This window comes from Grus americana, chromosome 3, assembly GCF_028858705.1.
Source record: "Grus americana isolate bGruAme1 chromosome 3, bGruAme1.mat, whole genome shotgun sequence".
Lineage (NCBI taxonomy): Eukaryota > Metazoa > Chordata > Aves > Gruiformes > Gruidae > Grus > Grus americana.
Window position 1 is genome coordinate 50,590,367 of NC_072854.1, and position 14,155 is coordinate 50,604,521.

Sequence of the window (14,155 nt, forward strand, 5' to 3'; positions counted from 1 at the left end):
TTAGAATTCAGTAGTAGTCATTATAAACACCATTTTATTTCAGTTTCATTAAAATTGAAATATTGCAGTAGGAAGAATGTGCCATGGTGTGCCTTCACAAAGGTATATATTACAAATACTCCGCTTTTCCTAAAGATTATAATTTTGAAATGTCCCTTCACTCCTTCAGTTTCTCAAATCCTACAGGTTAGTAGTCATATGATATAAAATGAAAATCCAACTTAATTCTCATTTAGGTTCATAATCACAGGTTTTTGATTCCCGTATTCAACACCTTGTTAGTGCTTTGTAACATACATTTAAGATTTTAGACTACCTCACCAAAGAGACCTCCTATTAGCCTCTGGGTGAAGTAGGATACAAGTCTTCTCAAGTCGTTTTGCTTTGGGTGTCTAAAGAGCTTTGGGAAAAACGGCAACTCCTTGCTATCCACAGAAGGTGTGTCATAGGTTTAATTAAACATCAGTTCATTGTGAATTTGTTGTATCTACCTGTCAGTGCTCAAAGATATGCCACAATATACAATCTCTTCTTTCATGGGTGGACATATCACCACTTTTGGAGGAGCAGGTATCTGCAGAGGGAGCACTGACATTTAGGAGCTAAGGTTGCTGATGTGCTCAGTCAAAGGACTGAATTTTCCACCTTGGAGAGACTGTGGTGTCAGCGCGCCAAGCTCAGGAAGAGCGGAGAGGCTTCCTTTCCATTAGGCAAGGCTGACTCCCTTGCTGGCGTTGCCTTCCACTGCCTACTGAGTTTGGCGTCAGCAAGCGCTGCGAGATGCTGCACGTCCAGCGTCTGCTTCTTGCCTGTCTCCTGCAGGAGCCCCAGGCTGCAGCAATCCCAGCTGCACTTGGTGCAGTCTAGGGCAACCCTGCCGCTCACAGAGGTAAGAACTTGCCTCTCTGAGTGCCAAATCTAGCAGTTTCTGCTTACTGTGTGATTGAAAGGAGGGTGATACATTCAAGAATTCAGCTGTAAATTAGTTTGGTGAATGTAATCTCTTCTGATTAGATTTTCACATGACTTTGGTGTATTTTTATAATTAGAATTTTATATGTGTTGCTTTGAAGAAAGTTGGTGTTCAAGCGTGATGTAATAGTGACTGTTACTCTGGCTCATACACCTATGCTATAAATGTTGCAGTAATATGCTACAAGGTTAAATTTTTGGGTAGCATATCCTGCGTTTGACTGCTTTCAAAGTATACATGTTTAATAAGTATGTTGTAATGCCACCTGTATGATAAGTCCATCTTCCCAGTAACATCATTTCCTTTACAATCCAGTATACAAGTTCGTGATTGCTTTACTTGATGCCAAGAAGCAAGATGTCTGTTTTTCTGCCTGTGGAGTTCTGCTCAATCTCACAGTAGATGAGAACAAACGAGCTCTTCTGATGGAAGAAGGAGGAATTGGAAAGTAAGTTCCTGATTATGCTTATGAAAAAGGGAAGTTCCAGTAGTTTGGCCAAAGAGTTTCAGTCAGATTCTTTTTATTGTAATAAGGATACATACTTAATAGATATTCAGCATCTAATGTTCTTCAGGAAAAAGCCTTTCGTATTCTTCCATGTGTTTTTTGCAAAAACTTTACAGTGGTTTAGCCTACTGCAGAGCCGAGAACCACAGAATAATTTCTCAAAGATCCTCCTGATACACACAGCAGAGGAGAGTACCAGGCAACAAAGCAACTAAGGCATGGCTTTGCAAATAGTTGCTTAGGCCTGACTTAACTGAGTCCTCCTGTGGGCTACAGTAAATAGGCACTATTAATATGTATCTGTTCTAAGTGTGAAGATTACTTCAAGAACTATGATACCCCACACGGTCTCTTGCAGTTTTTGTAACTGCTTAGTACTGCAGGGAGAACTATCTGAGGTAGCTGTGCTCAGCAAAGAATAAATAGCTCCTGAGACTCCTCTCTCCGAGAGTTCAAGTTTAAGGCACTTATGCTGTAAGTGATGTTAGATGTTGAAAAACCACTATGGATGCAACACTTGTGGCTTTGATGTTCAGATAATAGCGGATCCAGCTTAATTGGAGTAACATGAAAGATCATGTTCCTATGCTTGTAAAGCAGTTGATACAACCCACATTTATGAATCAATATGCCCAACTTTGAAATGCTTTCCTGTTCATACGTCATGTAATTACTTTTTTAATACAATGTAAACAATGCATGGTCTGTTCATCCTTCCTTCCCATGTTCTAGTTAACTTACAAAATACAAAGCTGAAAAAGAAGAATAAAAACAAGTTGCAGGCAAACTGAATAATAAGTGTGAGAAATTTCTATTATATAGAATTTCTAATATATAGAATGTGGAATATTCTATAGAATATAGAATCATATAGAATATAGAATTTTCTATACTCTGAAAATTTTTGATGAAGGAAGGAAGAACAGTAACAGTATGGAATAAATCTAGAGAATTTGGAAGTGATTGTTAAGGAGGTCATCCTGACTGTGCCAAAGCAGCTCCGTGGATTTTAGAAATGAGGTTATTGTACCAATATATAGTGGCCCTAATAAAACATGGAATTAGTCTCATCAGAGAGTTAAATTTCAAAAAATTAGGGCAAGCTCTTTTGGCTTTTCATTACATGCCCCCCAGTCTTCCACAGTGACTGCCTTCAGAGAGCAGAGGAAAAGCAAACCTCTTTTTGGTTGCTTTTCAGTTACCGGTGTTTTCAGCCATACCTGAATGTAATAGCTATCCCATGTTCCCTTTAATCACCAGATTATAAAACTCACAGCGAAGTAGAGAAGTGAGGGAAAGAGGGGGTCATAGGGTTGAGGAAGAGAACAGCAGTGAAGAATTACTATTAGAGAAGTCACTAGGGACAGCAGGTGAAAAATGATGTTTACTTCTGCTGACCCAGGACTTGTGAACACTGCTGTTTGGTAATGGGAACTCTGGGTAGTTACTGTACGTAAGCTGGTGCAGGCAGAGGAGTTATAGCTTAATTTCAGGGTCCTGCTTTTGATCTAGTCTGCGTTTGGTATCCGCAAGGAAGTTAGATTAGAAGAAAGGTCAAGAACCTAATGGTCCTTAATAAATCTGGAATTTCTGAGAGGAGTGCATTGGGAATGCAGGCTGAGGAAATATAAGAAGGGGCGAGATCTGCAAAATAGTCAGACTTCACTGAACATAAGAGGTAATTCTGTGAGTCATGGAAGTAGTGAATTCCTTTGGATTTGTCTACTGGTCAGATCCTCTGATGTGTAATAAGCTGGAAGTTCTGACTGAAGCCTTTTCTGCATTCATACCATCTTTTCCAGATGAATTCTTTGTGCCTAATAACATTTTGCTCACTTTGCAACTTCTAGTCATAGCTACAGATTTGGGACAGTCACAGATTGTCATGAAATTTGTTGGCATTTTAGTGTGCCTGAGATGGTTACAGTTGTGATGTATGTGATTGAAATTGGTCAGTTGGGTTAAAAAGTTACAGGGGATGGACAGATGCAGGCAGGCAGGCATACGCACGTATGTCTAGACAAAAGGCATGTTCACATCCTTAGGGAACTAGACTAAATGAAACGGGGGAAGTTACTGAGGAAGAAAGTAGCATCTTAAGTTTATTAATGTAGAATTTTCCTGCAAACTTTCATGGAGTCTGCATGCATTTCAAGACTGCCTAGATTTTGAAGGGCTCAGGAGAAAACTACATGGAGCAAAACACTGTTTTTGTTTGATACTGGCAGGTTAGTTGACTGTTTACGAGACTTTGGACCGTCTGACTGGGACCTGGCTTGTTTGATATGCAAAACCTTGTGGAACTACAGTGAAAATATCACAAGTGCAGCTTCATGCTTTGGAGAAGATACCGACTTGTTGCTGGTGCTGCTTACATCACTCTTAGGTGAGATTCATGATCATGGTCTCTTTCCCTTAATAAGAGAAACAGAAGGAGCAAAATCAAAGCAGTATTAGTTTGGGTGGGCAGTCTGTCATGCAGCTTTAAGTGGTTGTTCGGTATAGACTATCAGCAGGACAGTGATCTATTGCCATTCAGCGTATCCCCTCAGATCTTACAGATTGCCAAGGTGGCATTTGCCGCTGTCACTCCCCACTCTAGTTTGTCTGGTTAGCATGCCACTAATGCTTTTCACCAGCTGCCTGTTTATCTGCTTGAGCCAACTATCCCGAAGACCTTCAGTGCAAAACATCCTTTTCTCTGGATGTGGGTCCTTCTGACCTCAAAGGTCCTTGCAGGTGTTGACAGAAGCGAGGGCTCAGCTCTGATGCGCCTCGTTACTGCACAGCACACACCGGGCCGTCTGGGGAATATATATGGCTTTTCCCCCGCGTCGGAGGGCTCTGTGCTGCAACAGGCTGAGCTTGCTGCTTGTGACGAGTCCCTTGGCCGCCTATCTTTTCTCACCACGATCTCCTTGTGGGCAAGGACAACATCCTGACAATTTCTCATCTGCTCCCTAAAGCTAGGGAGGGTGTGCTCCTCCCCAAACACAGGCTGGAAGGTGTCTGTGAGTGAATGTTAAGACTCTGATTCACTGACCCAATTGGATGTGTTCATCCGCACATTTATGTGTGCTTCAAATTTTACAGAGTTTAATTGCTATGTTATAGTCCTATAGTCACTATATTTAATTTTCCTCTTTTATTTTCTGAGCACTGCTTTGGTTCTGATTTTATTTTGGGTAGGTCATTTGCAATTATCTTTCTAAAAATCTTTAAAATGTAAATGAAATTGAAGCAAACGTTAACTATTTTAATTGGAAATTTACTAATGATGTATACTTGCTGTGGAGAAGGCTGCATGTTAGTCAGACCCAGATAGAAAGTGAGATCCCCATGGTCTCTTTTGTTTTTAGACAATCAGAAAAGTGGGTGAATTTGTGGGGATTTTATCCAGTTACAGGAGAATTACTCTTATTCATTGTTGTAATCATTCCTTGCATTACATTCCTTGCTATGATAGAGCATATCGTAATGTGGGTAGTAATTCCATCTATTTATCTGAAAATACACAGTGTTTCAAGATCATTAGTGCGCTTTTTAACATTCTGCAACAGAACTGCAAACTTTACAGCCACAATTGTGCTTGAATTTTCTGGCATGCAGCAATGAATATATATCTTTGTTTTGGAAAATTCTTACTTATTTTTTCCTCTGAATTTAACACTGCTTATTCCAGCAGTTAATTTGACTGCAGAGTCCTGGCTAGGTAGTAATTGGAACTCTCATTAACTAGTACAGATTTTGTGAACTGGAAGTTCAGGTACGATTGCAATTGCAGTTACAATGGAACTGTAATGGCAATTAATTAAAAATAGGTCAGAATTAAATCAGAAGCCTAGTTTTTCTTCACACTATAGTCAGAAGAGTAGCTGTAGAAAAAGCGCATCCTGTTCATTGGATCTGGTTTCTCTGCATGTTAGAGCCAACAACTTTCAGTAATAGCAGCTGGTTAATATTGTCCTACATCTTCCTCCTCCCGTTGTATCCAGTAACAGCCTTGAACCATCATTGCTCTGATTCTGTCATTCAGGAAGCAAGAGGCAACTGCCGACAGTCAGTGGACTGTACTTAGGCATCAGCACGCCTTCAGGAAGCAGAGTGGAGCATGGCACAGCAGACACCTCACTTCACCTGCTGTGCTTGGCCTCCTCCCCTTTATTTTTCTTTCCCCTACCTGGCACAAGATGACAGAAGCTATGAAGGAGCCAAAAGGGAGTGGAGGACCTGAGAAAGGCTGGACAAAAGGCGCCATTTGTTTTTCTTTTTCCCTGCCTGATCCCAGCAGCCTGAGATGCAGTAGCACTGCTTTCCAATGGCAGTCATTTGCCTTCTTTCAGCTTGAGTTTCGTGCCACTTCATTGGCTCAGAGCTCCTGGAGGCTGGTGTTTCCAGGCCGCTGACAGCAACTTTGCCTTGCCCCGCTCCCTCAGGAGCCACAGTGGAGATGAGCCTCTGTCTTGAGAATATTTTTCTATTTTGTCATTCAGTGAAATCTCCTTTCTCCCCCTCTTTTTGCAGACTTTTCTTCTGCTCACCTTTACCTCCACTATCAATTCAGGGAGGTTATTTTGGAATCTCAGTACACGTGAACTCTTACATGGCATGGTGATACTAGCTTCTAGGGCTCCTGGCCCCTGTCTTGTTGGAGTTACAAGGATGGGTAGCCCTTGCAGACTAGAGTCTGTACTCTAGTTTTCAGCTTCCCCCATAGTATGTAGACCCAGTGTGCTTGTCTCCTTCCTGAGCTTCCAGCCAGTTTGTATGCTGTTTGGCCAGTACCCAATTTTGCTAGTTTTGAGGAGGGCTGTGGGAAAATTAAATTATCTGAGGATGCACAGCTTGCATGTGCGACACTGATCCTCGCTGATCCCCAGTGTTACTCACATTCTGCTTTGGGAAATTTACTGTTTTGGTTCAACACTTCAGCTTTTGAACTGGTTCTGACCCTTGTTCTTGTAGGCTGGAATTCCCGATCTCAGTGATTCCATAAACATTCAACTTCGGGGGTGGGTGGGGGGGTGGGGCACAGCTGTCTGCTAAAAGGGAGAAATGTCTCTTGCTCTGTGTTAGAAGATAGTTCATTTGGGCAAAAAAATCATTTCAGGAGTAGGCAAAGCAATTCTGCCTGAAAACAAACCCCATAATCCCTTATCTTTCTCTTCAGGGTCTCTCACTTCTCTGCTGCTGACATTCATTTTGCATATGTTAGACTACTGTGCCATTGACAGGACAAGAACTAATGGGCACAAGTTGCAAAAAGAAAAATTCCAATTAAATATTAGGAAAAGAATTTCTCACCATGGCAGGGAAGACGCTGCCCAGAAAGGCTATGGAATCTCCATCCTCGGAGATGTTCAGTACTCAACAGTACGTGGACCAGAGCAACCTGATCTACGGTGGCTGTGCTCCAGAGGTCCTGTCCAACCTAAATTATCCCATGATACCATCAAATATAGATCTGTTGTCTGAGGCTGGATTTTGTCTCTGATTACAGAGTTCCTTCCTGCAGAGATACGACATGGCTTCCTTCTTGAAAGAATGGGCTAGTTTTTCCCCTCTTTATTTTATTACAGAAAGCCTCTAAATACCATCTTCTCTTTATGCAGAACCCCTTTGGAATCTACCTCACAATCAGCATCTCTTTAATTTTGGTAATTTAGAAACACTGTAGTGACATAGAAGTCAAGTACTGTTGGCAGTTACTAGTAACTTTCTATGAAATGGAGCCCATCTCCATGCAAGAGTAATGGCACCTCTTCCTCTATAGCTGTTGCAGCTCTGCGTAGGCACCGTGGCATTCTTTGAAATGGGAATAGTTGCTGTTTGAGCGTCTCTCTTCTACACGGTTTGACTCAAAATGTGGGTAACTGAAGTTTCTCTTCAGCTCTGAGTTGTCTCTTACCTGCTGTGACTGTGCAGTAAGCTCCCTTACAGAGTTAGTTACTTAACAGATTGTGAACCTGGTGCTCTTTCACAGTCTAAGACATAGACAAATCACATGCTCATTGGGTGCAGGGTTGTATCTTCATTTTAGGTCCGTTTATGGCCTAAAGGCTGTCAGATATCCTTCTGTTTGACTGTATGAAAGCATTTGTTCAGCATTATTGGCTGTGTTTGTAGATTCCTGACTCAGGAGTATGCTTCTGGTTGCAGGCTGATTTCTTTTTTCTGTAAGGGTTTGTTTCTTTGCCACATCCAATGCCAGGCAAAACGGAGGGGGAATAACGAGTGATGACTTCCTTTCATTCATTCCTAACATTGCTTATCTCTATTAAGTGTCCTGTTACTTATGAAGTTTGTGAGGAAGGGAGGGCATCATTAGTACAGTAACCAGGGTGGTTCATGTTCTTTCACTGTGATAGCAGATAGAGGAAAGGGTCTTCATGAACCAGATTAGCAAAGCAATTTGTGATAGGAAAAAAATAATTGTAGTTAGATGAATACGATGACTTACATTAGCAAACCTGCTATGAGTAATGTTAAAACCTGAGTAGTTTCCAGGCTGACAGTCACAGTAAATGTTTGATCTTGGAGACACAGTTCAGCTACACCTGTGAGGTGTAAGAGTAACAGAGCCTGCCATACCCTTTGTACTGTTTTACTGACCTTAACCTTCTCTGTTTTCAGTTAAAGTGACAAGCATCGGACAGTGATGCGTAGTGAAACATGGAGTTGTTTTTAAGCCATCAACATACACAACTAAGTTGTGTGTGCTGTGCTCAAAAAATACATGGTTGGGTATATTTTTATTCAGAACTGACAATGATCTTTTCCTTGATTGCAGATGAAGAGCTAGCCTTGGATTACAGCCTCGACAGAGATTTAAGGGACTACCACAAACTATATTGGGAAAGAGAGTTCAAACCTGTGGCAGAAAAACTTCTTGACAGAATTCAGACACATCACTCCTTTCTTCCCACTGTGACTATTACTCCATTTTAATCAGTCTGGTTTTTTTGGGGGGGTTTGTGGTGTAGATTGTACATCTTTTATTTCTGATATCCCTGTATATTGCCATTGGGAAGCGTGTTGGAGAGCATGGCATTTATATACGGGGTACTATCTTTTGAGAAGCTTGTATTAAATTTTTGCATGTGTAATTATTTTTTACAATATATTTGAGCTGATCAAGCAGCTGTTCAGTGTGATTTGTTTATTAGTTGCATAGTTTCTTGGCTGGGAAAATGAAACAAAACTATTTGCTGAACTTTTAATTTTGAAAAGGTAAATTACCACTGAGTTGCTGGACCTCTGTGGTACCAAAAATGCCATGCACTATAAAAGAATGAGAAGAGCCGCATCTCACCTACGGGTCTCACCTTTTGAGAGTGGTGAGGAGGAAACGTCAGTGAAGGTAATGAAATTTGCAATGTTCCTTTTGTCCCAGCAGTTTGGGTATTTCTTGTGAAGCGCGGTGAGAACTGCTCAGCAGTTCACTATGGTTTGGCTTCAACAACAGCTCTGCTGACCTCAAAAAGATCTCAATTACCATTCTGTCTTTTGCCATTTTAATTTTAGCTGAAGTTGAGGGGAAGACAAATGGCTTGAATGCCTCATTTGTCTCTTGGGAAAAAGAATGGGTTTGCTTTTTGGGGTATTACAGAAAGGCTGACAGGTAAGTCCCCCTGTCGGGAGGGAACTAGAGGCATTTGTTCTTGGCAAACACCAGGCTTCATGAGGAGGGTGGGGATGCAGCGGAAAAAGCCAAATCCTGGCAGCAGGCAGCCTGGAACCGATGTTTTGCTCAAGTCAAAGTGGATAGGTAGGCAATTAAGATTTGTTCAAAGAAAATGCCAGTTCTGCCAGGCATTACCAATCAAACTGTAAATGAAGGCCCGGAGTGCTGTGTAGCATGTCCTGTGGTACAGGGCAAATTTGGGTGTCCTGTAGCGGAGTGCAAAGCTGGGGCAGCTGCTGTGTGAGCTCCATCCCTGCCTTCAGTTCAGCCCAGGCCTGCCTTGGGATGAGGCGCCTGCAGAGGAGCTGGGCAGAGCAGGGCGGGCAGTGGCACTCACAGCACCTCACAGCAAAACCCAGTGCTGGCTCCCCTGGCGCTGCACGGGCCCAGGTCTTTGAACAAAACTTGTGGGTAACGAGCCCCAAAACACTGAATGCCTGATGTACTCTTATGTTAATTGCTGCTCATGGGGCAGACGGCTCTGCCACGCTCCTCTAACCACAGACGCAAAAGAAATTCCAGTGTGGGTCTTTTTTCTTTTTTTTTTTTTGGTGTCCTACCCAGGCACAGGCAGCAGCCAGCCATTGAGTTCCCTTCACTTGGGCTGGTGCACACCATCCCCTTCCACGTGTTGCAAGGCCTCTAGGACAGGATCCCCCACCCGCGTGGTCTTTTGGGGCAAGTGTCCCATCCCACTCGTGCCCACCACCTCTGTGGTTCTTGAGACGCTGCTGCTGCGCACATGTGAGCTGCTGCACTTGGCAGCCACAGGCCAAGGCTCTGCAGGAGCTGCTCAGGAGCTGTCTGGGCTCACAGCCTGCAGCAGGGGAGGGCAACTCACACGCACCTGTGTGAGCTCATGGTGCTGTGGCTTGTTCCTTGTGCCTCAGCATCGTGCACCACAGCTGCTCCGTGCAACAATTGCCACTTTTGTGGAGCATCTGGTGACTTAACCCTTTTCTTGTTTTTAAAGGCTAACCCCACCAATGTCTTTGGTTGCCACAGCTTAACAGCCTTGCTTATCATCTACTGAGGACCACAACTGCCTCAGCATTTTTAATGGAAAAACCCCTGAATGTTTTCAGGCCCTTTCGCCAAAGTAAGCGTGGGGGGTGGGGGTGTGTGTCTCTGTGTGTGTGTGCGCGCGTGTGTGGTTGGGATTGTCTGCGCATTCATATGAAGCCACTCTGACAGTACTATTTGCTGCTTGAAAAAGAGGGGAGTACCTGCAGGAACCTTCCTGGCTGGAAATAGCCCGTGAGGCTTCTTGGGAAAATTTTGTGTCTACCTTTTGCAGGGGGGGATCAAAAGCAGCAAGAGAATCAGGTGCTGCAGACAGTCCATTTACAGATTGGGAAGACAGTTTTTCTGTGTCTTTAGGCATAGCTTAGCTTTATGTTATGTCCTTACACAGGAAAGTTTTGCTCTGTTTTTGGAACATTAAAAATCCTGTATTTTTAGTTAAGAGGAAATAGCAGATGCTTCCTGTTAGTCACAATTTTTGACACTTTATTAATCTTTCTCCCCTAGATCTTTTGATATTTTAGCTTCTTGGACTGTAAGCTTAAAACTGTTCTCAGAATGTTCTGTAATAAGAGAAACCAGTCTGAGCTGAGAACCAGGCCAGGGGACAGAAATCTTGATTTCATTCTATCTGTGGGCTTGGGAAAATCCATTTCTTTCCTGCTTTACAAATAAGGCTCCTACCTTCCTGTAAGCACTCTAACCCCATTACAGGCAGCTGTAGTCAGTCCCTTGTAGGACATCTCCTCCCTGTGCCTCTTGCTGCATGTTCCTCGGTCTGACTGCACAGACCTGACCATCCTTCTGCTGGCAGGTGCCTTCTGGCACAAGCCTGTGAACCTCAGCAGCCTCATCTGGAACTAAGGTCACTACTGAAGGATTTTAGAATTGGTTTGACTCTCAAAATAACATTTAGACCTAGTTACTGAAAAGAAGTGATTATATAAACATGCAGTTGGAATCTCCGATCGTTATCACACCCATTACCTGTGAGGAAGGAGAAAACGCTATATGACAGAGTATATATGAAGAGAGGATGAAAACATCGGAGCCATAGGAGACAGATGTGTTCTGACTGTAGTTTTAGTGAAGATCTAAATCTGTTTTTTAAATTTTGTCTTCTGCCATTGTTTTAGACTCAAGTTGAAAAAAAGCCATGCTTTGTCATTTTAAGTATGTTTGCGCAATTACTGTTTCAAACGTTTTAAAATGGTCTTTGAACCAGTAAGTAAACCAGTAAGAACAGAAGCGTAAAAGTTAAACCATGCAAAAACGCCAAGAGAAAAAGTTGTTACCTTTATTTAAAAAATACCAATAATACTGACAAATTTAAAAAAAGCAGTTCACACTCATACAAAAGTATTCATGTGTTCTCCAAAACCACTGTGTATTAAACGTCAGCATTTTAATCATGATTTGATTTACTAAAAATAGGTGGGTTTTAGCCTAGTTATTTAAGCAACTGCAAAAATCAGTAAGACCAGCGTTGGGCATGTAACACAGTAGGACTGTTTGGCAGCCTAGAACAACATTCCCACACCTTGTCCCAGCTCCTGACCAGCTAGCGGTTCATCCTTGAAAAACAGGACAAGAAGCTACTCAACACTTCACGTAGTTGGAGCTCGAAAAAGCTCTGAGGACCCAAGTCCTCTTCTTGCCAGAGGAAGACCATTGCACTTTGGAGCTCACCGAATAATGCTGAAGAAATGTCCCGTAGCATTTTAAGGCTGAACTATTTGAGAAAACTGACTGCTATCTTTCAAATTATCAGTGTGGACAGAAGAGATTTAGTTCTGATTAAAAAAGAAATCTAAATAACAAGGCTTTTTTTTTTTTTTTTTTGAAACCACACACAATAAAGGCTCAGACAATAGCAGTGCTCACTTTCACTTTTAGCTTAACTGGAACAGCCTGTGTCTGTTCACTCCACCAGCACAAATAGCAGCATCAAGATTTTCTAAAATTATTCTCGTAGGGAAAGCAAATGTCATCAAGTCCCACTTCTTGTCACGCTCCAACTCCCGTAGTATTTGCCTTAACACAAGATCTATATATCTATCATTGGCTACATTGCCACAAGTTCACAGAGGGTCCCATGCTGCCTAAAGCCAAAAATACCACGAGCAGGCAGCGCTTCTGCACAACCCTGTCTTTTCAACTGCCAAGCGTTCACTGCCAAGTGGCAGCAGCGATATTCCAAACATGGAAATAGCTGAAACTAAAGGAGTTATGGCACAATGGGCATCTTAACTTATAGCTACTCTTGGTCCTGAGGCTTTGTATCTTCCTCTGCCATACTGCAACTGCAGAACATTCCAACGTCAACAGGCAGCCCGAGACATCAGGTCATATAGCGAGTAATAGCTCTCAGAGCATAAAGTAGTTCGGCTTGCATCCGAGCTTCTACCAGAAGCAAATTTACATGGACCTTTGGGAAAGAAAAGAAGTTACGCTTTAACGTACTCCAGCAAAAGGAAGTCTGGGGGGCTGTGGTTTTCATATCTGTGTTTGCAACAGCAGTGGGGGAGCACTCCATGTTACAGCTACTCAGATAACGAGTTCTACCTGTTAAGCTTGCCGAGGGGGAAAAAGGCTGAACAAGTACTGTGCGTAATATTGCAGCACAGCGCCGCGATGGTTCACAGGTACGCCTCAGTGGGGCCAGGGTCATAGGAACAGGTAGTCATCCTTTGCTACGCCAACTGGCTTAAACAGACAAGTTTTCAAGCACACAGGTCCTCCTTTAGCAGCAGACTATGCATGGCTTGAAAAGAATTGTTTAGATGTAGCTTAAGTTAATCAATTAGTTAAAGGCAAAAGGGTGGTTGGTGGCTGTGGAGCAGAGGGGGGGTGTTTTAGCAAAGGAAGAGGCGATAAGGTCATTTGCCCCTGTGGGACAGAGAGAAACACACAGGTAACAATCACCACCTGAACAACGTGGTGTGGTTAGCTGAGGTTAACCACAAGAAAAACTGTAACATGCCATTAAAACTATTCTCTTTATTGAGATGGAGGTGTTAGGTAGCTACCTTAGGTACGAACTTTTGTTCCCCTGCTCATCTCCTCAATGTCTTTACTGTATTTCTTTGAGGATGAGATCAGAAACCATGTGAGGGAGGGGGTGAAAAGTATTCTGTCACTGACAGCAGGTTGGCAATAAGTTTGTTCTGACATGTAACGGTCGTGTTTGGTGTCATTTGCATGATTTCCATGAGAATGGATGGCAATTGCATTCAGTGACACATCCATGTACAATCCCTGGATTTTGAGGGCTATGGGGATGCAAAGTTTTGGGCTTTAAAGCAGGGTTTGTGTGCTTGAAAAGCTCATCTCTATCAGTCTAACCAAAAGAAACATAATATTTTACTTGAACAACCTTAAATAGTTGTAGTTATTGTACCCCTAGTATAATTGGGCATCTCAATTATTTGCACAAGGAGTTCAGCAAGAGCGAGCCTCTGATGATATGAACACTGATGAAGGCACATTTATGTTTCAGCACTGTTATCACAGCATTCATTTTAGGTTGGGCCTAGAAAGATTTTTCCCCAAGCAAAACTGGAGGACGTGAACCTGATGGAGTAGACAGCCGAGAGGGAACAGCAAGAAATGTCCCTGGGAGGTGGAATTCAGACTCCCACCCAGCAGCAGGACTTTAAGCTTCAACACGAAGTACCTGCTTTGGGGCCACTCACACTAAAAATGACTGTGGGACTGAAGAGGCCTTGGGCCAGCACGCAAGCCACGCTGGGTCTGAGCCCAAGGGCTGGATCTCACGTGGCTTCCCTGCCCCGCAGGGACACAGGCAGTACCAACCGATGGCAGGGGAGAAAGCTGCGGTGGAGGTGAAGCTGTACCATTTACACATCTAACTTCCTCATAATACAGTTCAGGGCTTGCACAGTCCACATCAGCTGTTAGCTGGCAAACACGCAGTAAGAAAAGAAAAATTACAGCTCCTACTGAA

The 14,155-nt window shown here is 42.9% G+C and overlaps 2 protein-coding genes across 18 annotated transcripts in view; one reads left to right on the forward strand and one right to left on the reverse strand.

Moving 5' to 3' along the window:
* Window positions 1-8,621, forward strand: part of ARMC2 (armadillo repeat containing 2) — a 71,188-nt gene extending 62,567 nt beyond the window's left edge. For all 9 annotated transcript variants that reach the window (XM_054822477.1, XM_054822474.1, XM_054822480.1 and 6 more), the window contains 3 exons: window positions 1,289-1,421; window positions 3,710-3,867; window positions 8,272-8,621. In XM_054822477.1, the coding sequence (XP_054678452.1) occupies window positions 1,289-1,421; window positions 3,710-3,867; window positions 8,272-8,429 (449 nt within the window). In that variant the 3' untranslated portion in view covers window positions 8,430-8,621. The remainder of the gene's footprint in view (window positions 1-1,288; window positions 1,422-3,709; window positions 3,868-8,271) is intronic.
* Window positions 8,622-11,471: 2,850 nt separating this feature from the next.
* The window catches only part of SESN1 (sestrin 1), an 86,683-nt gene continuing 83,999 nt past the window's right edge, over window positions 11,472-14,155 (reverse strand). For all 9 annotated transcript variants that reach the window (XM_054819012.1, XM_054819016.1, XM_054819015.1 and 6 more), the window contains one exon: window positions 11,472-12,616. In XM_054819012.1, the coding sequence (XP_054674987.1) occupies window positions 12,530-12,616 (87 nt within the window). In that variant the 3' untranslated portion in view covers window positions 11,472-12,529. The remainder of the gene's footprint in view (window positions 12,617-14,155) is intronic.